The sequence below is a fragment of the Rattus norvegicus genome, chromosome 14, assembly GCF_036323735.1.
Source record: "Rattus norvegicus strain BN/NHsdMcwi chromosome 14, GRCr8, whole genome shotgun sequence".
NCBI lineage: Eukaryota > Metazoa > Chordata > Mammalia > Rodentia > Muridae > Rattus > Rattus norvegicus.
This window is the reverse complement of record NC_086032.1, coordinates 77,652,913-77,676,448: the sequence shown is the minus strand read 5'-3', so window position 1 is coordinate 77,676,448 and position 23,536 is coordinate 77,652,913. Positions and strand designations below refer to the sequence as shown.

General features: G+C 47.5%; 1 protein-coding gene across 3 annotated transcripts in view; it reads left to right on the top strand.

Moving 5' to 3' along the window:
* The window catches only part of Evc2 (EvC ciliary complex subunit 2), an 87,706-nt gene that overhangs the window by 2,838 nt on the left and 61,332 nt on the right, over window positions 1-23,536 (top strand). For 2 of the 3 annotated variants that reach the window (XM_017599114.3, NM_001106012.1), the window contains 6 exons: window positions 4,257-4,325; window positions 5,358-5,544; window positions 8,471-8,580; window positions 9,250-9,303; window positions 16,106-16,240; window positions 22,252-22,391. In XM_017599114.3, the coding sequence (XP_017454603.1) occupies window positions 5,385-5,544; window positions 8,471-8,580; window positions 9,250-9,303; window positions 16,106-16,240; window positions 22,252-22,391 (599 nt within the window). In that variant the 5' untranslated portion in view covers window positions 4,257-4,325; window positions 5,358-5,384. The remainder of the gene's footprint in view (window positions 1-4,256; window positions 4,326-5,357; window positions 5,545-8,470; window positions 8,581-9,249; window positions 9,304-16,105; window positions 16,241-22,251; window positions 22,392-23,536) is intronic. The other variant, XM_039091722.2, reaches the window with a different exon arrangement.

The following is a 23,536-nucleotide window of genomic DNA, read 5'->3' as shown; positions in this document are numbered from 1 at the left end:
GCTTGTCAGTGCTCCTAGAAGAAACCAAATCTCCATTGTGACCTGAAAATCTCCGAGTTAATCCTTACCACACTCCCTCATCTTTTGTGTATGTCCTAAGTTTCTCTGTGCACTTGGCCTCTGTGTAGCTCCTTGAAGATTCTAGGCAACTTCCCATGTTGGGGCCTTTGTACATGCTGCTCCTTTGCCTGATTTCACCTCCCTTTTAGATTCCTATGGGCCCTCCATTCCTTCTCCAGGTGGTCACAGAGTCACAGAAACCTTCGAGAGAGCTTAGGCTCTCATAGGTATATGCATAGCTGCCATCCCAGGACTTGGGAGGTCAGATTCATTGGATCAGGATTTTGTCATCCCCAGTTTAGAGTGAATTCTAGGTCAGCCTAGGTTACATAAACTCCTGTCTTAAAAACCAGCCAACCAACCAGAAAACAAACCTCATTACTCTGTCCCTCTGTCACCATTTATTCCTCCCCCCACGTGGTGCTGGCTAGTTTTAACTACCAACTTATCACAACTTGGAGTCAACTGAGAAAGAAGTGAGTCTCTCTACATCAGGGTGGGCTTGGGGACATCGGTGGGGGATTTTCTTAGCTCTTAAGGTGGGAGGATGCTCCGTGAATGTGAGCAGCACTAGCCTGTGGGCTAGGCCGTGAGCTGGGTCAGAGTGAACAGAGCTGACGGAGCAGCAGCAGCAGCAGCAACAGCAGGTGGCCTGAGTGAATTTAGTTCTCTAGCCTCCTAATTGTGATGTGACAGGAATAGCTGCTTGGGGTCCTGCCTTGACTTCTCTGAAGTGATACATTGTAACCTGGAGTTCATTGTAAGCCAGACAAACCCTTCCCTCTCATGCTTTCCAGCAAGATGTTCGTCCACAGCACATCTCTCTTACTAGGTTCTAGTATTCTGTCTATATAGTTAAGTCATATAAGCAGTGTATTGTACACAGCGTATAACATAATACAAACATGCTATGTATGCATCGCATATTATTGCCTTTTTTGCACTTTTCTTAAGTCTCCTGAGGACATATTTGGTGATTTCTCAGAGCAGCTAACCGCCGGCATCTACTGTGTGCCTTTTGTACCTAGATCCTGCCTAGATCCTGGTCTGGAGCAATCACCAATTTCTCAATACCTTTACTTCTAGTCCTGACGCTCAGTCCAATGCTTGTTGGTTGCACGGGAGTGATTTTTTTATAGTTTCTAATGAAGAGTGTGCAGGAATGATGATGGGGGTGGCACAGCAGTCACAGGGACAGGAAGGGCCCACTCACTCCCTGGGCCACTGTATGCACAATCCTGCGCTAACTGCTCTGTGTACATTGTCCAGTTCAATTCCTCAAAGCATGAAACAAAATGTGTGATTTGTCCTCTCTATTGTTACGGAGACTATGGTGGTGATGTGTGTAGTTGAAGGGAGCATGCGCAATAGACCTGGCACCCTAGGCTTTTGCTCAAAGACACTTAGTCCCATAAGGAAGTGCTTTGTGGACCTGAACATAAAGGCTCAGGACCAAGTGGGCATCTGTCCTTTCCTGTTGGGAGCTGAACTCCATGTGGCTATTGAAATGGGAAGTGCAAAGTGTACTTAAGGGTCCCTGTGACTGGAGGTGCCTGAGACAACTCCATTAAGCTCAGTCCTTCTATGCAAAGACCCTGTGGTACCAGTGGGCGGTAAGAAGAAAGTGTGGGGTTGGTGTGGAAACTGGGTGTTCAAGTCAGCCATTCATTAAGGATGCCCAGGAGGGTGCCCCAGGGCTAGACTCTGTCATGAGAATGTGACATATCAAGATCAGTCCCGATTTTGGAGGGCCCCTCATTCTCTCATCTGGAGGAAGAGAGTAAGTAGTGGTGTTGGTGGGTATGTGGTATAGCAGTGGGGCTTGGTGAGTCACACAAAGTAGGCAGCATGAACGGGAGCAGATGTGGCAGGCACTGTCCACAGGTGTGATTGGGGAGCTGTCCATGTGAAAGGCAGAAAGGAGCTTTCTGGTGAGGCTCTGCTATTCTGAGTGAGTGGGTGTTGCCTTACCTCTCCAACCCGAATCGGCCCGTACAAAGAAAATGCAACTCGATTAATATGAAAACAATCTAGCGTCTAGATTGGGCAGATCCACCCTACACTGTCCTATTCCTCGCTCCCAAATCCCTCATCACTTGCACCTTTTATTTGCCAGGTCTCCAGCTTCTTCTCCCACGACTCCTCTCTCCTCGCTTTTTTCCTTTTTTCCCCTCCTCCTGACTCCTCCCCTCTCGCTCCTGACTCCTCCCTCTGCCCAAATCTCTCGCTCTTGCCTTTATTTTGCAGAATCAACATCAAAACAGAGAGAACTCCAAGGCAAACCACAACAAGTGGGCAGCCTGGATGGGTTTGGTTTCAGGTTGCCCCAAGTACCATGTTCTGATGTAGAAATAGCTTTACGACGTTACTATGGTTAACAGAATAAAAGAAAGCCCTAAAGCAATGCGGTTTTCAAATTCGTTAGTGCAAATATCTGACAGGTTATAGCAAAGAGGGGGTCTCACATGCTGTCTGATGACATTCTTAGCTTTTGGGTTGGTGAAAGCTAGAGATCTGCTAAGTTAATACTCTTCAGAAGGTTTTACGTGGTAGTCGTAGGATGCTAGATCAGATAGAAATAGGGGAATGAATTGGCTATTAAGGAGGCTAATCATTTGAATCTGGGCTTGCAATATCCCAACTCTCCACAATCAGGGACCTGCAGATGGATCAGTCAGTTCTGTAGAATCCTTGGGGCAGACTCGCTTCTCCTCCTTCCCCCGGGGAACTTCACTGCTGTGTAGCACTGGAGAGTGAATGCATGGGTAAAGAAGACTGTCCTGATGAAGTCCTAGACAGAAAGGAACAAGATAATGTGAACAGGAAGAAAGGCCACGGATGGTCTAAACTGACAAAGAATTTGTGTTGCATCCCAACTTTCGACTGTGGTCTCTTAAGACATCTCCAAGAGCTCTCCATCCCAGCATATTCCTTCCATCTCATTTCTGAGCCCATTACAGTCAAGTCCATACCTGACACCCAGTCCAAAGCTACATCAGAGCTCCCAGGGATTCACTGTAGCATTGTACACGGACTCCTTCTTGATAAGTCAGCTAGACACAGGTATTTTGTTACAGTAGCATGGGAGGACTCAGACACTCACCTGCTGGTAACTCCCATGAGTACACCTTGCCTTGGGTCCACTCAGTTCTGGTGTCCTCTTGTTCTAGTGCATAGCAGCCAGTGGGCAAAGGATAGGAGTGCAGCAGAGGCAGGATCATTATCGGGCACAAAGGACCAGAAAACTCAGAGCTCCCAGTTGCCCTGGTCTAGAAGCCCAGTGTGGATGGAAGAGAGGCTGATGTAAGGTTTGCTTAGGTCATTACTTGGTGTGTGTGGCACAGGACCTGGCACACTGAGGTGATCCATCCAGTATTGCTCTTCTTTCTCTTCCTCCTCTTCCTCTTCCTCCTCCTCCTCCTTCTCTTCCTCCTCCTCCTCCTCCTCCTCTTCCTCCTCCTCCTCCTCCTCCATCACCATCACCACCACCACACACCACATGCTGGGAAGAGCTGGAACCTTCTAGGGCCCAGTGGGGTACACAGGTTCAATTGGACTCAGCTGGAACCAGAGTTCATCTCCTCACTTTGGCTAAGCAAGCTTCCTGGAAGTTTTCAGATAGTCACCTTTTGGAGAGGGATTTGAGGTTCAGAGAGGCCGAGTGACTTGTCCAATGACACAAAGTAAATAAGTGCTAATACCTAGAACACAGCTTTCTGGATTTCATATCCTGGGTTTTTTTTTTTATTCATTTATTATATATAAGTACACTGTAGCTGTCTTCAGATACACCGGAAGAGGGCATCGGATCTCTTTACAGATGGTTGTGAGCCACCATGTGGTTGCTGGGAATTGAACTCAGGACCTCTGGAAGAGTAGTCGGGTGCTCTTAACTGCTGAGCCATCTCTCCAGCCCCCATATCCTGGGTTTTATCTCCCAGTCTGATAAATGGCTGCTGCATCGGGCCCAGGTCAGAAGAAGCTGTGATTCGTGTTACGACTCCTCCTTCCTCCCAGGCTTTGATTCAGGATCCTTTAACACTATTTAAATGAAATATTTCAAGTCCCTGAAAACTGTGATCAGCAGAAACAATCCCTGCGGTGTCCTTTGAAGACTTCCTCATCTTACATTTCCATTAGACAGGTGGAACATGAAGTTTTTCTCACTCTCTAAGGATTTTTGTGTTTTATTGTAGCACAGCGATATTTCAAGAGATGCCCAAGGTCCCTCAGAGAACGGAGTGATATTTCAAAAATGCTCGCTGGTAAGTTTCCAGGGGAGAAAATAATTGGATTCACCCTCACCCCCAATCTCTGAAGTCATTGTGTATTTGGAAACTAGGGAAGAGTAGGTCTGTGCAATGAATAGAACAGGAGACCCGAGCTCGATGGCCTCACTGGGTTTGTTGGGGCCATTTGATTAGAAGTCACTGTTAGTAAAAACCCAGTGGTCAGAGCAGAGATGAAAGGCTGGTATGTTTATCACACATGATGCTTTGGTACTTTGTGTGTGTGTGTGTGTGTGTGTGTGTGTGTGTGTGTGTGTGTGTGCATAGAGGCCAGAGGAAGATGTCAGGTGACTTCCTTAATCACACCCCATCTTGTCTGTTAAGACAGAACCTCTTACTTGAACTAGAGCTCGCCAGGGCAGCTAGTAGAGCTAGTCAGCTTGCTCCAGGGATCTGGTCTCTTCTTGGCATTTACATAGGTTCTGAGGGTCTGAACTCTGGTCTTCACACTTGTATATCTAATGATTGACCCACTGAGTCATCTCCCAAGCCTGGGAATAATATATTTTCTAACAGTTCTGTGAGCGGGGGCGGGGGTGGGGCAGGCCTTTAATGCCGAGGCCTTCGGGATGAAGGGGATCCAGATTCAAACACAGTAAGTCATACATAGGTTGGGGCTGAACCTGGTGGAGGGGACCCACTGGAAAGCAAATGACCCTAAGAGCTCTGGCTGTGGAGTCAGGACTGCATCTTTAGTGACTCAGGTAGAGGTGTTATTTCCTGCTTTAGAATACCAGGTGCCACAGTGACCCCGTCCTGACTAGGTTTGGTACTCAGGAGCTTTCACTGTGGAAGAAATGAGTTCACTGAATCTCAGGGCACTGGTTTCTCTGAAAGTGTCCCTAAGTCACAGCTTGATAAGTGATGGTCGACACCCCCACGCCCCTGCTCCCAACTCTCACATCAGGTAGCGCCTGATAGAGTCTGGGATCCTCTTCGAGGCCTTCTGGTCATCATAGGAAGCCAGACTGACAGGAGTCTGTCCTCACTCACGTTCCCCTGTCCTAGGTGTCTGGGCAGAGCGAATCGCAGACCATGCATGTGCAGCTGTCAGTGAACAACACCAGGACGCCCATGTCAGCCAACCTTTCGGACCTGCTTGTGCTGGATGACATCACTGGCCTCACTGTGAAGGAGTCACCTGGAAATGTGACTCAGGAAGGAATCCAGACTTTTAGAAAGCGGTTTCTGCAAGGTAATCACGTATGCTTCGGGCCACTATGGGTTGTGCGTTACAGTGTGTTACCTGTGTTCCCCTCAGGGAGGGCCACAGCAGAGCTAGCCTACCACGGCAAGCCAGGACACTATCCTTCACCCTCTGTCCCTGCTGCCAATAAAATATCCCCATGTTTTCCAGTAAAACCATGGGCTTCCTATTTGCTTTAGACAGGGGTGGGGTTGGGGAAGAAGTGGCAGGTATTTTAAGATAGTCTCAGTTTTATCCAAATCAGCTGCAGTTGGATACAATGGTAGATCAATGAATTACAGGGAGTCCATGACACATCACCACTTCATAGTGACCCTTCACCCTGCTGACCGGAGTTACAGGAAAATGGACAGGTCTTTTAGAGTTGTTCTGGGCAAGCACAAATGTGGATTGTTGTCATCTCAGAAGTACTATCGTGTTATATTTAGACGTGGACGCCCTTGTGTAAGCATGTTGTTCATTGATGTGTAATCAGGTTTCCATTACTGTCATGGAATCTGTGTTTTATGAAGGGGAATGGTTCATTTTGGCTCTTAGTTCTAGAAGTTTCAGGCCTCATTGCCTTAGGCCTGTGGTGATGGTGACGTGTGGCGTCAGAGCAGTTTACCTTATTATTGTGTAGAACTGAAAGAAGGAAAGAAGACAACAATTGGGGTTCCACGATCCCTTCTGAGGATAGACCCTGTTGCCTGGAACTGTCTGCCTTTGGACAGTTCACCCACCTGCCTGCCAATAGTCCCACAGACCTCAGAGCAGGTCTTCAACACACAGGCCTTTGGGGGACAATGCAGAGCCAAAGGGTAGCTTGTAGTGTGGACTGCTGGCTTCCACAGGGTCCCCCTCAGTTGAGGTATCCCTGACTAATTAGTTAACTTCAGAGCCATGATTTCTCTCAGGAGGTTGGAGCTTCCTTTCTTCTTGGCAAACGTCTCGTGTACGAATGAGTAACCTGAAGCTGGAGTGGGTGGGGAGCTCTCTCGAGGCCATGGCCACCAGTCATGCTGAGATGGAAGCCGGCAGACTGACCCTCATCAGCCCTGGGTACCTGCTATAGCCGCATCCCTTCATCTGACCACACCCACTTCTGATGTGTGGCCCACACTGCAAAGCGTTGCTCACTTGACCCTTCAGCTCTGAATCTTTTAACACAGTGCTATTGACAGAAGCTAGTGGAGCAGTCCACAGCCAGTGACCTGGTTGGTGGCTCTGGTTTAGATGAGATTCTAAAATTTTCGTGTCCCAGCTAAGCCACCCCAGAGCTCTCCTTTCCATGATATAGAAATGAATTTTCCAAATGATTCCTATGTTGACGTGTAGAGAATAGCACGTGGGCTGTGAGTGGAGCTCAGGCAGTCTGGGATTCCTCTGGAATCACAGCCTGACTATATGGCTTCCAGCAAGCCCCTGAGCAGTTAGGACTTCAGAGATCCTGTGCATCTTGCCTCACAGCATGACTCTAGGGTGCTGAGTGAGGTCATATGACATGGCCTTTAGCCTAGTCAGGGCCTGGCCTTGGCCTTTGGCTCCCTTTCAATCAGTGCCCTTCCCAGCTGTGGGCTTACTACCTACCCCTTGCTTTCCAGTGTCTTTATGGCTCTCACTCCTGTTGGGTCATGTCTGTTCTGACCCTGTCCCTCAGACATGGTGCACAATGGTGGTCCCTCTGTCCTACTTATGACATGCACGTCTCTATTCCATGAGGATTGGTCTTAGGGTTATCATTCCTGGACGTTCTACTTGATTTTCAACTCCACCCCCGTCCCAATGCCCCCAGCCTCCAGTCTCCCACAGGGACATTGACTGTCCCTACTCTAGCTATGTCTCACTCTAAGTACTAACTAAATGTGCACAGGTCCCCTTGCCTGCACCAAGCATGGTGCCACCCACTGGGCAAGGTCAGGGTCATAGGGATGGAGAGAGATATCAACACAACCCAGCCTGGCCTGTAGGAAGTGGCTTGGGTTTGTCATCTTTTGATTCTTGGTGCTGTTTTCTCCCGTCTATTCCAGGCTTTTGCTCTGTCCAGGAGGCTGTGTTCCCTGAGAACGCAGTCCAAGTCACCTGTTCCTGAGCTCACCCGACTGGTGCTCAATGGTGGCTTTCAAGTTAGGAGACAGGGCAACCATTATCCAATGACTGACTCTAAAATCAAATGGCCAATCAGACTCCAGTTTTCTGCCTCTCTGACTCCATTACCACCATCATCCTCTGACACCCCCTCCTTTTATTAAAACAAGTATAATTTAGCCTGGTCGGTCTCAGTCACAGTGTCTCTTCCACACTACGAAAGGGAACAGGTTTTTTATGTTAAACCTCAGCACCCTCTGGGGGCACATGCAGGAATGCTCTGGGTGAAAGGACTCTCTTGGTCTGGGGAGGTGTCTGAGACTGCCTTCCCCTTCTCAACATTTTAGCTTTTGTCCTCATGAGAAACCCAACTGGACATGTTGATTTTTCCGGACAAACTAATTCCCAGACTCCATGCGCATCTCCCCTGCTTTCTACACAGGGGTCTTGCCGTCTCTAAGCTAACTGTAGTCTATCAGCTCTGTCATCCATCTGCTGGACTGGCACTCTCAGGAGCTGAGGGTCCTGCTTTCTGTGTGTAGAGCTCTGGTGAGAGCTCAGGGGACTATGCTACAGACTGAGAAAGGGCCCGAGAGACCAGCCTTCTGCTTGTGGCTGGGAGGCCTTGAGCAAATTCTAACTTACTCTCCCCGCTGGATCACTCCCAGAATCCCCTGGAGTGTATGAAATCCTGATGCTTCTTGCTGGGAATCTGGGCTCGTGAGCAGCTGTGGCAGGTACAGGGTTGCAGGGGCCAGGGTTGTGGCTAGGCCAGGGGGAATGGCTACTTAGGGATGGGGCTTGGTGTGGGTCCCCTTCTTGACCTGCACTTGCTGTCTCTGAGCAGTGGGAGAGTGCTACTCCGTCAGCTACATGGCCTCGCTGGACCCCACAGCCCTTGGGCCTGGAGAGAGCCTGGATCTTCCCGCCCAGCTCATCTTTCAGAGACCCTCACAGGTAAACTTGTCACCCTTGCTTGGGACCTGCCACTGTCCTGGATGGCTGCTTGGATATACTGAGCACAAGGGCATAGGAAAAGTTCTCTCTTCTTCCCTCCTTCTCTACTTCCTCCCTCTGTACTTCCTCCCTCCTTCTTCCCTCCCTCCCTCCCTCCCTGTTTCCTTCTTCTATATTCCTCCCTCCTTCCCCCTCCCTCCCTCCTTCCCTTCCTTCTGTCCCCTTTCCCTTCTTCCTTTTCCTGGGTGGATGTCACCTGCTAACTTGGGTAGCTTCCCTGTTAAAAGCCTTCTCTCCTCCCTTCTCTTCCACGTTCCATTTAATTAGTTTAATTTTCCAGCCACCATGCGGCTCCCATTTCACAAACGAGACAGCCGAGTCACACAGAGATGAACACCTTGCCTGGTTTGGATTGGCAGCACTGCCTCAGTCCAGTTCTCCACAGAGAGCTGTGACCCTTGGCCCTCAGGACATGGGTTTGAGTTGCCACACTCTCCAGTAGAGAAGCTGCAGTCCTAGTCCCACTGTTTCTCAAAGAGGCTTTAGAAGTTGGACAAAACCTTCGTCACCCAGCAGACAGGGGCTGAATTCACAACTGAATTCAGGTGTGTGGGTTGGGCATGGGTCAGACTCCATGTGACTGAAGCGTTTCTTTCCTCTCTTTCTCAGAACAGAACTCAGCTAAGAGCCCGCTTTACCATCACCGTGGAAGAAAAGATAATGGTAAGACAATCTTCAGGTCCATCCTGGTCTGGGATGGAGAAAGGGGGGTGTGTGTGGAGGGAGATGGAGGAGGGGGAGGGGGAGAGAGAGAGGGAGGGGGAGGAGGAGGGGGAGGAGAGTGGCTCCATAGTGTGTACTGGCTCACACGATGGTGGAGGCAGAGAAGTCCCTGCATGCCAGCCATGTGGCCTAGTCCAAGTTGGAAGGCCTCAGGCCTGGGATACTGATGGTGTGACTCATCCGGGGATACAAGTCTGAGAACCTAGTGCTCATTGGTGTGTGGCCTACAGTCTTAGGCAGAAGAATCTTGAATTCTGTGATCCAGGAACCAGACAAGAGGAATGTGTCCCTGCATCAGGAGAGACAGACAGGCAGATAGACAGACAGACAAACAGACAAACAGACAGACAGATGCATCTTGTCCTTGGATTGGTTCCATTCTGGTCCAGCCAGCTTGGTAGCACCTGTGCATTCTCACACGGAGTGGGTCTGGGTGTTGTCCCAGTTCACCCCCAGGTAGGGTGGGTCTGGGAGGCTCCTAACAACATTCATATACTGGGTATATCTTTCTGTTTTGTCTTACCTGCTATCTCCCTCAGATGCTCCCAAAGTCAGAATTTCCCCTGATGTTCCTTGACCCCCATCAAGCTGTGACCAAACTACACAGAGACACCTCATACTTCCTCAGCATCTCAGATCTCCTGAGCAGCTCACACATGCTTAATCTTGTCATCACTGACACAGGCTCGTGGGGGAGATTCCATTATTAAATCACTTTTATTTCAGAGATGGGGAAACTGAGGTCACATAGTTTGCCAAAGATCCTACATTTAGGATGGCATGTTCTCTGAGGCCACTCCTAGTCTTGGTGACCCCAGAGAACAACTGTTAAGTTGTTCTCATGGCTCTGATTGAACTAGTGAAGGGTCACTTGACGATTAGCTTGTCAGGACCTAGGATCACGAGAAAGACACACAGTTGGTCAATGAGCGCATCTCTAGGGAGGTGTAACCCTGAATGTAGCTGTCATTGTCTCCATATGCAGGGGCTTTAGACTAAGGAGAGAGCAGGCTAAACAGCAGTGTTCGTTCCTCTCTGCTTCCCGAATGTGGATATGATGTGAACAGCTGCCTCTCACTCCTGCTGCTGTGCCTTCCTGCCATGATGGACTGTAACCTGAATGAAACTCCTCCTCCCTTAAGTCGCTTTGTCAGGTGTTTGGTCATGTCAAGGAGTAAAGTGACTTAAACAGCCACACAGCCAAGTTAGCCAAGGGGACAGGTGAAGTCTAGAGAAAGTCCTCATTGACCTTCAGGTCCTGGGGAAGGGTACTCCCCAGCCATGAGTCACAGGTGCTTCTGTGACATTCTTCAGGGGCTGAGTGCTACACAGGTACCTCGTGCCTGGGTCACACCACCTCCTGACTCCGGGAGGAGGAGGAGGCAGGTACTCAGTAGGGACTGCACCATTTATACAACATGCCAAGTGGATTGTGGCCTCCCTCCTGGATGTGGTCCCCAGATCCTGGTCAAGGTCCAAGTTCACAGACTGGCCTTTAGAGAAAAGAAGGACAACAAGGCCAAGCTTGTCAACTCTTGCTTGCAGGGCTGGCAGATGGCCTTTGATTCCAGATATTCTGCTAGCAAACCCCACAGCTATGTGGTGACGATCAGTACCTCCTAGGGGCCAAAGTCCTGCTCAGAAGAGATGGAAGGGAAACCAGCTCTGTCTTTTAGCAAGCCTGCGATTCAATGGGGGGCAGTTAAGGATGTGTAGATCATGGTTTTCTTTGTTGGTTTGAGATCTCCAAAGGAAGGAGCCTGGTCTAATTTGTCCCGTGTCCCCTTTACTGCTTTATCTGGTAGGTGACAATCATTCAGCAAATATCCCTTGATTGAGTTGATTGTCAGCAATGATGACTACCAGTCAGTTTAAGAAGTGGCAGATGCCCTCATGATTACGGTGAAGAATGTTCTCTCAATGAATGTGCCCTACCTTCCAAAGCCTCACCCTCCCACAGGGTTGGAAAGGGGCCATTTTCAGGCTGCAGGCTGCCCCTCGCCAGGTACCCTCTGTGCAGTGGAGACATGGGGCATGTGAACATGAGATGTCCCAGTGTTGTGGGTATAGTGGGCTTTACAACCACATGGCCTGTTGTGAATCCTGACTCTTCGCTGTCCGTATGTGGCCCTCAGCATGTTCTAGCCTGTCTGGGCCTCCACTTTCCCAGACATAAAGTGAGAACGGGACCATGGACTTCTCTCCAGGCAAATGGGTTAGTTTATGCAGAGCACTGTGCTTCTTTAAGTCTGTGAACACCAGCACCTGTTCCTGGTGTCATTTTTATGCAGCAAGAGAGCAACGCCAACGTGCCAGTGTATCACTTAGAATGACTGTTGTTGCCATTATGGTCTCAGGCTCAGTGTTGTACCTGGGGAACTGCACTGGTACCAGAAGCATCTGTGAGGCCCAGTGTAGTGTTCTAGGGACTGGAGTCTGTTGTGCAGAGCCTCAGGGTTAAGCTAATGTTGACCATAGGATTGGCACACCCTCCTTCAGGTTTCCTGGGGAGAGACCCTTGGCTCTGAGTATGCTCAGAAATACTGAGACACCTTTATAGGTGACAGGGGTGTACTGGCAGGAGACCGGTGGCTGGAGGAATGCCAGTACTGTCATCAGACAGAACAATGGAACATATCTGCTTGCTATGTGGCCACCATGCCAGAGCATCAGGATGGAGCAACTACCGTCCTGCCTCTTTAATTTTACCTCAAACTAACAAGGCACCTGGTTAAGGAAAACAAGGCCATAAGAAGAAGTTTCTTCTTAGTTTATTGCCCAAATCCCTGGCCTCCTCAAGTTCCTGGTGAGGAGAGTCTCTGAGAGTATTCCATAGTGTCGGATGTGAACTGCAGGTCTTGGATTCCTACCTGCTACTTGTGGACTGTGCACTGTCAGCTGGCAGGCACCTGGATGGTGGGTTGCAATGCTTGTTGGGAAGGGTCCCAGGAGCCATGGAGACAGACAGAGGTGTGTGGGGGAGACAGACACACTGAAAGAGAGAGACATAGACATAGACACACACACACACACACACACACACAAAGAGAGAGAGCCAGAGACACACCTAGAGACATAGACACACACAGAGAAAGACAGACACACAAACACACACAGATATATTGAGAGAAAGACAGAGAGACAGACAGACAGACAGACACACACACACACACACACACGGAGAGAGAAAGAGAGGAGAGAGAGGAGAGAGAGAGAGAGAGAGAGAGAGAGAGAGAGAGAGAGAGAGTTTTGCCAATGGTCACGGTGGCCAAAGTCCACTGCGAGCTGTCCTTCCATGGAGATAGAGAATTTATCTGTGTGTTCATGTAGTAAAGTGATGTTTTATTAAATGGAAAGAAGATGGTGTCCTGTGTAATCTCTTGAAATAAGACAGAAGTGAATGCTCTAGTCAGACCAAAATATAAATAGATAAAGTAATATGTAGAAAGTCAATATGAGTAATAGTCTGGGGAGTTTGAATAGAAACTGCCTGGAATTTTACTTTTAAAAACAACAGCAAGGAGGATAAGTGAGAAACTCAAGGAGGTATTTATAGAAAAGACAAGTAATATGTAAAGAGCATGCATTAACTAACAAGAAGATGAATTACATACCAGGTGGCTAGCTAAGAAGTGAGACTTCTCAAACACATGATTTTATTGGGAGCCCTTGAAGCCTGTTAGATGTACTGCTATTAGCAAAACCATGAGGCTTTGAGCTGAGGTGGTGTTGTACATGATTACTGTCTTCCTTAGGACACCGAGCTCTTTCCTTAGGGTGTTCTGACTGAGGCTACATCAGAAAAGTTAACCCTCTCAACTCCATCAAGAGCCACTGGTACTCTCTGTTTATTTAAGAGTCTTTCTCTCAGGCATCCCTCAGATCTTAAGACTAGCTTCTCTGACTCTGGCCATCTTCTCTCCCCTGATGGGTTGTTTGCCCCCTGCTGGACGTTCCTGGCATCGCAGCAGTGGGTTTACTCCTTTGGTTGACACTTAACACCTGTTTGTTGACAAAAGAGACTTTTTGCCTAGAAGATGCCTTAAGATGATCTGGCCTATATTTTCCTTTTATCAAGAAAGAAGCAGGTGTGGAGATCCTGGGAAGCAGCCATGATCATGATGAGCATCATGGCCGTGAGGAGCCCTCTGATGTTCCCCGAGCCAAACGCTGATCTATTGGAATCAGCAAGTGTCAGGGTTCTTTGAACCAATAACACAGATTTATTTAAATGTGTTTATTAGACTGGTTTGCACAAGATGGTCTAGACCAACAGTTCTCAACTTTCCTAATGCTGTGACCCTTTTATACAGCTCCTCACTGTTGTGGTGACCCCGGCCATGAAATTACTACAGTCACTATTTTATCACAGTAATTTTACTACCGTTATGAATCATAATATAAATATCTGCTATGCCGAATATCTGATATATGACCCCTTTGAAAGGACTTTTCAACTCCCAAAGTGATTGAGACCTCCAGGTTGAGAACCACTAGTTCTCGAAACAGCCATCTTCCCCCAGGGGAGGCTGAAGAACACAGGCTTCTCCACTCACCAGGCCGTGTGCCTCAGAAATCCAAAAGTGGCTCCGGAGTGTAGAGGATTCCTGGAGTCTCTCCTCAGCCCATCTTGGAAGCTGGGCTCCAGTGTCATTGGAGAGTGAAGATGGCATCTGCCACTGGTGGACCAGTGGCAACGGGGTGGGTGAACTTCCAAACAGAGTAGATGAACTAACACACCATCGAAAAGGCGGAAAGTGAAGCTTCCCCCCTCAGATCAGCCACACGTTCAGTGTGAGTGGATCTTCACACTTCAAATGATGGAGGAAAATCCCTCAGGGCTGTGCCCAGCAGCTTGTCCCCTAGTTGATTGCAGTTCTAGCCAAGTTGACAACTAAGATATCACAATGAGGCTGCATTAGAACATGTGACATATGATTGACACTTCCTACCGTCAATCTGGACGTCACTCATTGATTGGAGGCCAAGAGTCTTTGCTGTCACTGTTGCCCCTCTAGGTCATGGGGACAAGGGACAGAGAGCCACCATCCTGCCTGCTTCCTGAAAATGGAGGCCAAGCAAGAGATTTAAAACTTGCTGCAACCTTTTCCAGGAGAGTCGTGTGTGTCCCCCTTTCCCATGTTTGGGGGAATCGGTGGGCATGGAAAGACACCATGTATGCTTCCCCATTTCCTGCATTTGGTGGGTAGGGGACATGGAAAGTCATTGTGTGTGGCCCAGTTTCCTGTGGCAGGGTTATTGTGTGGCTACTGGACGTCCTGAGATCTCTCTGCACCAAGCCTCTACACATACACACGAAAGCTGAACAATTACAGCTTCCAGCCCTCGAAGCCTATAGATACTTTCATTACATAATTGAAACCAAACTTTCCAAACAAGCTTTATTGTGTCTTTGAAACGCAGTATTGAATTCCCATCTTTTCAAGTCTTCCTTGAAAGGCCTTTTTTGTGCAGTATCGCTCCTCATAAATGCTATGAAGAATCTCTCAAAGGCAAGGCTGCAGCGAGTGTGTGATTAAAGGGGTGGGCATGGTGAGCCAAAGGCGGGACTGGGGGAGTTAGTGCGTTCAGCGGGTGGAGGCAGTCATGACAGAGACACTTCTCTTTCTTTCTGCCTAGACATCTGCAGCTTAGGTTGTTTGTGTCCTAGCGACTCCATTGACTGTGGTTAGTGGTGGCATTTGGCGGTGTCATTTCTGAGGACACTTAGGGATGATGACTTGAGGCTGGGTCTAATTCTCTAATAACCTCAGTCTTGGTTCTTGTCTCCTTAGAGAGTTTCTGTCACCCTGGTAGAGGGGTCCCACTGGTGCCAGTTTTTCAAACAGGCCATCCAGGGCCACTGTTGGCTCTTTTTTTTTGCTCACATCCACTCTGTCATTCAGTCTTCCATCCATTTAATGTCGTCTAGATGGTCTTCTACCCTGAGCCCTTTTCTGCACATAGTAGTACTGGCAGCTCAGATATCCTGAGATGGCTCAGAAGTTAAGAGCACTGGCTGCACCCCGGTGGACCTAGGTTCAAATCCCAGTATCCACGTGGTAGCTCACAACTGGAGACTTGATATCTTCACACAAACATACATGCAGTGCACATGAAATAGAAATAAATTAAATTAATCCACCTCCCCCCCCAAAAACCCCCCAGAGGTTCTGACTAATGGTAAGGCGCTTCAGGTCTTGTAATGTGGCTGCTACGTGTGTATGTGTGCATATGTGTGTATGCATATGTATGTGTGTGTACATGAGAGTATGTATACATATGTATATATGTACATGTGTGCATGTGCTTGTGTATGTGTGCATATGTGTATGCATATGTGCATATGTGTATGCATATATGTGTGCATATGTATACATGTGTGTTCATATGCATGTGTGTACATATGCATGTATGTGTACACATAATAACAGAATAGGAAATCTCCTGACATTGATATTATGTGAATCAAGTATTGTGCACCTATTACTACTACATAGTTTCCGAACAGTCTCATCACTCCCAGAGTTTGAAATTCTGTACCAAGTAGCAGTCACTCTCATTTCTTCTCTCCCAGTCTCTGGCAGCCATTTCCCTGCCTTTGGTCTCTGTGGTTTGTGGACTCTGGGTCTTTCTCAGCACCTGTATTTTGCCTCTGTTTTATGGTACCTGGGGCTCCTCACCTGACTGGGGAGCCAGGTGGATGTGGCATGACGGTCTCAGATTCCCTTCTTTCCTGCAGGTTCTGCCTAACCATGGTCTCCACACAGCAGGCTTCATCGCAGCCTTCCTCATCTCCTTCCTCCTGACCTTGGCAGCCCTGTTCTTCCTGGCTCGGGGTCGGTGTCTGCAGGGAAGCATGCTGTTGAGATGCCGGGTGAGTCTCCCTCCCAGGGATGCTCTGGTTGGCAGCGGTGTGAGGTGAACACTCATCCCTTAGCCTGATGCGTCTCAATTCTGGACCACGTCAGACTCCGCTGGTGATCTAAGGACGGGCGCTACCCTTGCTTTTCCTGGGACACAAACTTATCATTAACTCTGGGGCTGGTGACGCATCTCAATGGTAGAGCAATTGCCTAGCCTGTGCCGGGACAATCCATAGCATTGCCAGTAAATAAGCAGATTCATTCATTCATTCATTCATTCATTCATTCATTCAGCAAAAGCTTCTAGGATTATTTCTTTAAATACTACTCTTAACATACAATTGTATGAATTTATCAGGCAGAGTGTGATAACTTGACACGTGTGTGCAGTGTGTAATGTGCTGTTAGGCATGGCATACCCATCACCTCAGGTATTCATCATTTTTCCGTGTGAGGAAATGTACACGCTCTCTTCAGCTAGTGTGAACTCTGCAGCACCTTCTTGGCTACCAGGCTGCTCCCCTGTGTCACAGAACTGCCCAGCATTTTCCTCCTTCCTACCCCAACTTGGCTACCACTGGGCAGCATCTTCATATCCTCCCCTGTTCCCTCCCCACACCTGCTAACCATCACTTTATGCTCAACCTCTAAGGGTTCATCCTTTTAGATTCCACATGTGCTGGAGAGCAGCACTGGGCTTGTTTGAGATGTAATATCCTCCAGGTCCACCCACATTTTGACAATGTAGTAGTTTGAATGACAGTGACCCTCACAGCCTCAGATATTGAATGCTTGGTCTCCAGTTCATGGAACGGAGGAGGTAGAAAAGCTGCCAGCTACTGTTCCAGCACCATGCTAAACTGCTTCCCACCATGATGATTATGGACTAAACCCTCTCAAACTGTAAGCTGGCCCCTAATTAAATGCCTTCTTTTAAAGAGTTGCCTTGGCCACAAGGTCTTTTCAAGCAACAGAACAGTAACTATGAGACAAGATGATGTCATTTCATGGCTAGATAATATTCCACTGTGTGTTTGTTTGTGATGAACACTTAAGTCGATTTTATATCTCACCGAAGGATGATTTATGTGTGGCCAGGTGTAAGAACCTTACATTTTAGCACTCCCTCTGTAGGGTGGCTTTTTTCTATCCCCAATTCAAGCCCTGCTTTCTGCCACCTGCTGAGGAGCCTCACTGTTCTGAGGTGAAGCCAAACTCCTTGGTCTGGCTTGTGGGTCCCTCATGACCTGGCTTGTACCTCATTTCTTCTGATCCCTCACCTCACCCTCTGGGTGTGTCACACAGTGACTGGCTTTCCTGAGGGAGCTGAGCTCTTCCTGCTCACTCTAACAGGCTCCTAATTCCTCCTTAATCTTCCCTCTTGTAACTCTTTCCTCTGCTTTCAACATTAACCAAGCATTTTCTTGTCCCAGGAATCATTGTGAGTACTTCCTGGAAGAGTGGGTCTCTCTCAGGCTCCTCTGCTTGCTTTGAGAGATTCCACTCGGAATCTGGTAGACCTAAGCTTTTGCAGCTTCTGATCTTCATTTCCCCAGGAGTATATCCTGAGGCATTCTATCCCAGGAAATAACACAGTCAGGGTATAGCAGGAGGACAGGATCACGTACCAGGTGTGTCCTTGAATGCTGTCAAGGACACTTGGGGCCAACCTGCCTGAGGTGCTGGAGATAGGGCAGAATCAGATTCTGAGCCAATCCTCCTGAAAGCTGTGTCTGTGTTAGTTCCATCTCACAGGCCTGTGCGTACCTCAGGAAGCAGCCAGCAAGATCCTGTCAAGGAGGCCACTTACGAGTTTTCCTCTGTGTGGAGGATGATAATGAAGGACTTAAAAAGTTATTTCTCTGTGCAGGGATGGTTCGACATATGGAAATCTGTCAATGTAATCCACCATATAAACAAACTGAAAGGAAAAAAAAACCATAATCATCTCATTAGATGCTGAAAAAGCCTTTGACAAAATCCCTTCATAATAAAAACCTTAGAAAGATCAGGAATACAAGGGACATGCCTAAATATAAAAAAAGCAATTTATAGCAGGGCCGATAGCTAACATAAAATTAGATGGAGAGAAACTCAAACCAATTCCATTAAAATCAGGAATATGACATGGGTGTCCACTCTCTCCATATCTAATCAATACAGCACTTGCTGTCCTAGCTGGAGCCATAAGATAAAGGAGATAAAGATGATACAAATTAGAAAGGAAGAAGTGTTGCTATTTAGATGGTAAGATATAGTTTGCAACTCTAAAAATCCTACCGGGGAACTCCTACAGCTGATACACATCTTAAGCGAGGTGGCTGGATACAAGATTAACTAAAAGAAAAGAAAATCAGTAGTCCTTCTCTATACAGATGATACATGGGCTGAGAAAGAAATCAGGGAAACAACATAATAGCCCTTCATAACAGCCACAAATAATATAAAATATCTTGGGGCAACTCTAATCAAGCAAGTGAAAGACTTGTATGATAAAAAAAAAACTTCAAGTTTTTAAAGAAGGTAATTGAAGAAGATATCAGAAGATGGAAAGATCTACAAATGCTTATAAATCAGAAGGATTAACAGAATAAAAATGGCCTTTCTACCAAAAGCAAACCATAGAATCAAGGCAATCTCCATCAAAATTCCCACACAATACTTTACAGACCTTGAAAGAACAACACTCAAATTTATATGGAAAAACAAAACACAAAAAAACCCAGAATAACCCAAGCAATCCTGTACAATAAAAGGACTTCTAGACGTATCACCATCTCTGATTTCAAGACGTACTACAGAGCTGTGGTAATAAAAACCACGTGGTATTAACATAAAAACGGAGAGAGTTTTCCAGGAAATTGAATCAAAGACCCAGATGTAACTCCACACACCTTTGGACATCTGATTTTTGATAAAGAGGGCAGAAATATACAATGAAAAAAAGAAAGCATCTTTAACAAATGCTGGTGGTCTAACTGGATGTCTGCATGTAGAAGAATGCAAACAGATCCGTATCTATCACACTGCACAAAATTCCAAGTAGATCAAAGATCTCAACGTAAAACCAGATACATTGAACCTAATAAAAAAGAAAGTGGGGAATAGCCTTGAACTCCTTGGCACAGGAGACAACTTCCTGAACAGAACATCAATAGCTCAGGCACTAAGATCAACAATAAGTGGGAAACCGAGAAGCTTCTGTAAAAGCAAAGGACACCATCAATAGGAACAAACAGCAGTTGGCAGAATGGGAAAATATTTTCACCAACTCCACATCTGATAGAGGGCTGTAGCCAAAATATAGACGGAACTCAAGAAACTAGACCTTAACAAACTAAATAGTCCAATTATAAAATAGGGTACGGATCTAGACACAGAGTTCTGAACAGCGGAATCTCAAATGGCTGAGAAACACTTAAAGAAATGTTCAACCGTCTTAGTCATCAGTGAAATGAAAATCAAAACGACTTTGAGATTCCCTCTTACACATGTCAGAATGATTAAGATCAAAAACTCAAGTGACGGCTCATGCTGGCAAGGATGTGGAGCGAGGGGACCATTCCTCTGTTGCTGGTGGGAGTACAGACTTGTACTTTGGAAGTCAATATGGTGGTTTCTAGGAAAGTTGGGAGTTGACCTACCTCAAGACCCAGTTATGCCACTCCTAGGGCATGTACCCAAAGGAGCCTTCATCCTATTGCAAGGACACTTGCTTAACTATGTTTACAACAGCTTTGCTCATAATAGCCAGAAACTGAGAACAACCTAGATGTGCCTCAAATGAAGCGTGGATACAGAAAGTGTGGTTCATCTACACAATGGAGTACTTACTACTCAGCTTTAAAAACAGTGACATCATGAAGTTTGCAGGCAAATGGAGGGAAGTAGAAAAAAAATCTTGCTGAGTGAGATCATCAAGACCCAGAAAGGCAAACATGGATGCACTCACTTTGAGTGGCTATTAGCTGTTAAGTAAATCATAATCATATTACAATCCACAGACCCAGAGAGGCTAAGTAACAAGGAGGGCTTAAGGGTGGGAGGACACATGGATCTCACTGGGAAGGAAAATAGAATAAATTTTGCAGGTGGGACTGGGGGCAGGTGGGGTTGGGAACAGAAGGGGTCATGTGGTGGAGGAGGGAGAAAATACTGGGAAAAAAGACTGGCATTGGGGAGCATTTTGGGGCGAGTTGGAAACCTAGTGCAATGGAAACTCCATGGAATCCTCAAGAGTAACCATAGCAAAGACTCCCAATAATGGGGGACATGGAGCCAGAACTGGTCATCTGGTGTAACCAGGCCTCAAGTGGAGGGACTGAGACACCAACCCAGCCACAAAACCTACCTACAGTTTGTCCTGCTTTCAGAGTGTTCTGGAACCTGAGCCTAGCAGAATCGTCATCAAAGAGACCAGAGAGACTTTATTTGGCAACTGATGGGAGCAGATACTGCGAGCCACAGCTAACAGTGTGTAGATCTCGGGCATCCTGCAGAGGAGGGGGTAGAAGGAGGAACCAGCAAGGTCAGGGGGCACCATGAGAACATGGCCCACAGAGTAAACTGACTGGGACACACTGGGGGCTTGCAAGATCAGGGAGCCTGTAGGGGTCTGCCCTCGGTCGTCTGCATATATGGTATGGCTGAGTAGTGTGGTTTTCTTGTGGGGATCCTAACAGTGGGAGTGGGAGCTGTCCTGGACTCTTTTGCCTACTTGTGGGACCCTTTTTCTCCTGCGTTTCCTTGTCCAGCTGTGAAGTGACTGTATGTGCCTGGCCTTATTGTAGCTTTTTTTTTTTTTTTTTTTTTTTGTGGTGTTTGGTTGATGTCCCTGGGAGGCTTGTTCTTTTCTGAGGGGAGTGGATTTGGGGGAGAACATAGGTAGGGAGAAGAGACTGGGGTGAGGAAGGGTAAACTGCGACCAGGATGTAATATATGAGAAGAGTATAAAGCAAAACGAAAATTATTTCCCTGTCATTTTAAATGTATGTATTTTATTAATCCTTCAGGGAATTTCACATAATGTGTTTTGATCATATTCATTCTCCTAATCCTCCCCTAACTCTTCCCAAGTCCATCCCCAATTTTAAAAATAATCTAAAGATTTAGGTTTGAGCTTCCCATAAACTCCTAAAGGTGAAGCCATTTACTGGAGAAGAGTCAACCTAACAGTGTCATACCCATAAAGAAAACTGTCTCTGTCTTCCCAAGAAGCCGTCAACTATCAATGGTTCCTTAGTTAGGGCTGAGGGCTCATGACCCTTCATGGTGTGATGTTGACTGGCTTGATCTTGTACAGGCCTTGTACAAGCAACCACAGGTGCCATAAAACTATGAGTGCTGCCATCCTGTCAAGTCCAGAAGACTCTCTTTCACCCTCATCCTCCTTGATCTCTCTCTCTCTCTCTCTCTCTCTTTCTCTCTCTCTCTCTTTCTCTCTCTCTCTCCTTTTCCCTTCCCCTCACCTCCCCTCCCTCTTCCTTCCCTTCCTCTTCCTCCCCTCCTGTTCCTTCTCCCCTCCCCCCTCACTCTCTCTGTGGTGTGTATGTCTTCTCCTCAGGTGCCTCCCACCTTGTTTTTTGAGGCAGGGTCTCTCATTTACCCAGAATTCACCAGTTAGGCTAGGCTGGCTGGTTGTGTGTCTTGGGGATCTGCCTGTCTCTGCCTCAGTGCCCAGCTTTCTAAAAATGCAGGTTTTAAGGCTCAAATGGGAGGATCTCACATTTGTGTGGCAAGCACTTTCCTGACTGAGCTATACCCCTCTCCTTCCCACCTCAGTAGCAGAGTACTTATGGTTATGTCTCTGCATATCTTTGCTTGGTTTACCCAGCACACTTGTGTGCTGCTGTTGAAATCAGCATCCTTTTTATTTGCTGAGAAGTGGATGCTCTGATCAGGATAGGGGCTGGTCTGAGGTAAGAGGAGGCCAGCTTCTCCGACTGTACACACAACCCTGCCTTCTCTCCCAGCACACAGTGTTCTCTAGTAACCCAACCCAGCTGTCTCTCCACCTCTACAGGTTCAGCATCCTGAGAACAAGCTGGAGCCCTCACCCTTCACCTCTGCTAATGGTGTGAGCCAGGACCTTTCCCTCAATGACCAACTGGTTGCCATCCTGACTTCTGAGGAGCCTGGGAGCATGCTTCAAGCCCTAGAAGAGTAAGGGTCTCCAGTCATATCTGCTCTCAGGAAGTGATGGGTTGGGGACAGAAGCATGGAGTGTTTTTGGTGGGTTACTTGGTCATCCATTCATCACTTGGTGATCAGAATGGAAATGTTGCTAGGCATTGATTCTATTGGGCCAGCTGGATGCAGAAGGATGCATTTTTGGTGCCCTGGAAATGCTCCCTGGAGGGGGTGACATCATCACTTGTGCTTGATGCTGTAGTAGAAGCTTCCAAGGGAAGTGAGAGGAAATACTTTAGGCAGAAGGAAGAAAGGGAGGTATAAGGACGGGAAGGCTCAAGGGATATTGTGAAATCTTAACAGAAGAGTGTGCTGGGCGTTTGTTTACTGACTACAGAAAACAGGGAAGAAATGGCTGTTTGAACAAGAGGCCAGCCCAGGTGCCCACCTTGGTTTGCTGGGTGAAACTCTTTTGTGTTGATAATGACCCACACTGTGCTGTCCCCATCCTGCCAAACCCTGGATGAGAAGGGCATAGACTAACTCACAGGCCTGCAGAAACAACTTGGGGTGGAGTGTTGTCTTCTACTTATGTAAGGACTTGAAGGTTAGTTTCCCTTCCAGGGGTGTTGCTAGCAGTTCAGTTGTGATTCCTCCTTGGACAAAAGCTGTACTGAGTCTGACTCATGGTACTTTTTAAGCTCCTTGTCCTTGGCAGCGAGGACTGTGCCCTCCTTGGGGGATGCTCCTCCTTGTTCAGTATCTCCGTGAGCAGCCAGGCCTGGAGCCTTGGGTGCATAGGATGAGTGAAATTTCAGGGTGGTATGCGCGGTTTAGGAAATTAGGCTTTGGACAGCTGTTTACCAGCCCCTCTTCATGTTTGCCCAGTTCTCTGATTGGAATGCCAACGGTGGCAATTAAAATTTGCCACCCTGTCTTAGGAAGGCAGAAATGGGTGGGCAGCTGGGATGCAACTCCTGCCGAGACCCAAAACACCCTCTCATATGTTGTGATGTGAGCACAAGCAATTCCAAAGGGTTTCCTAGCGGTCCCCTCCTCCCCAGTATGAAAATGAAGTCGGGTGGAACGGTCTGACTTGGGTAACTGACAGCTGGGCGTTTAATTTACACACACAGGACTCTGCGTGCTCCCAACCCGGTGAAGTAGTCCTCTTAAGC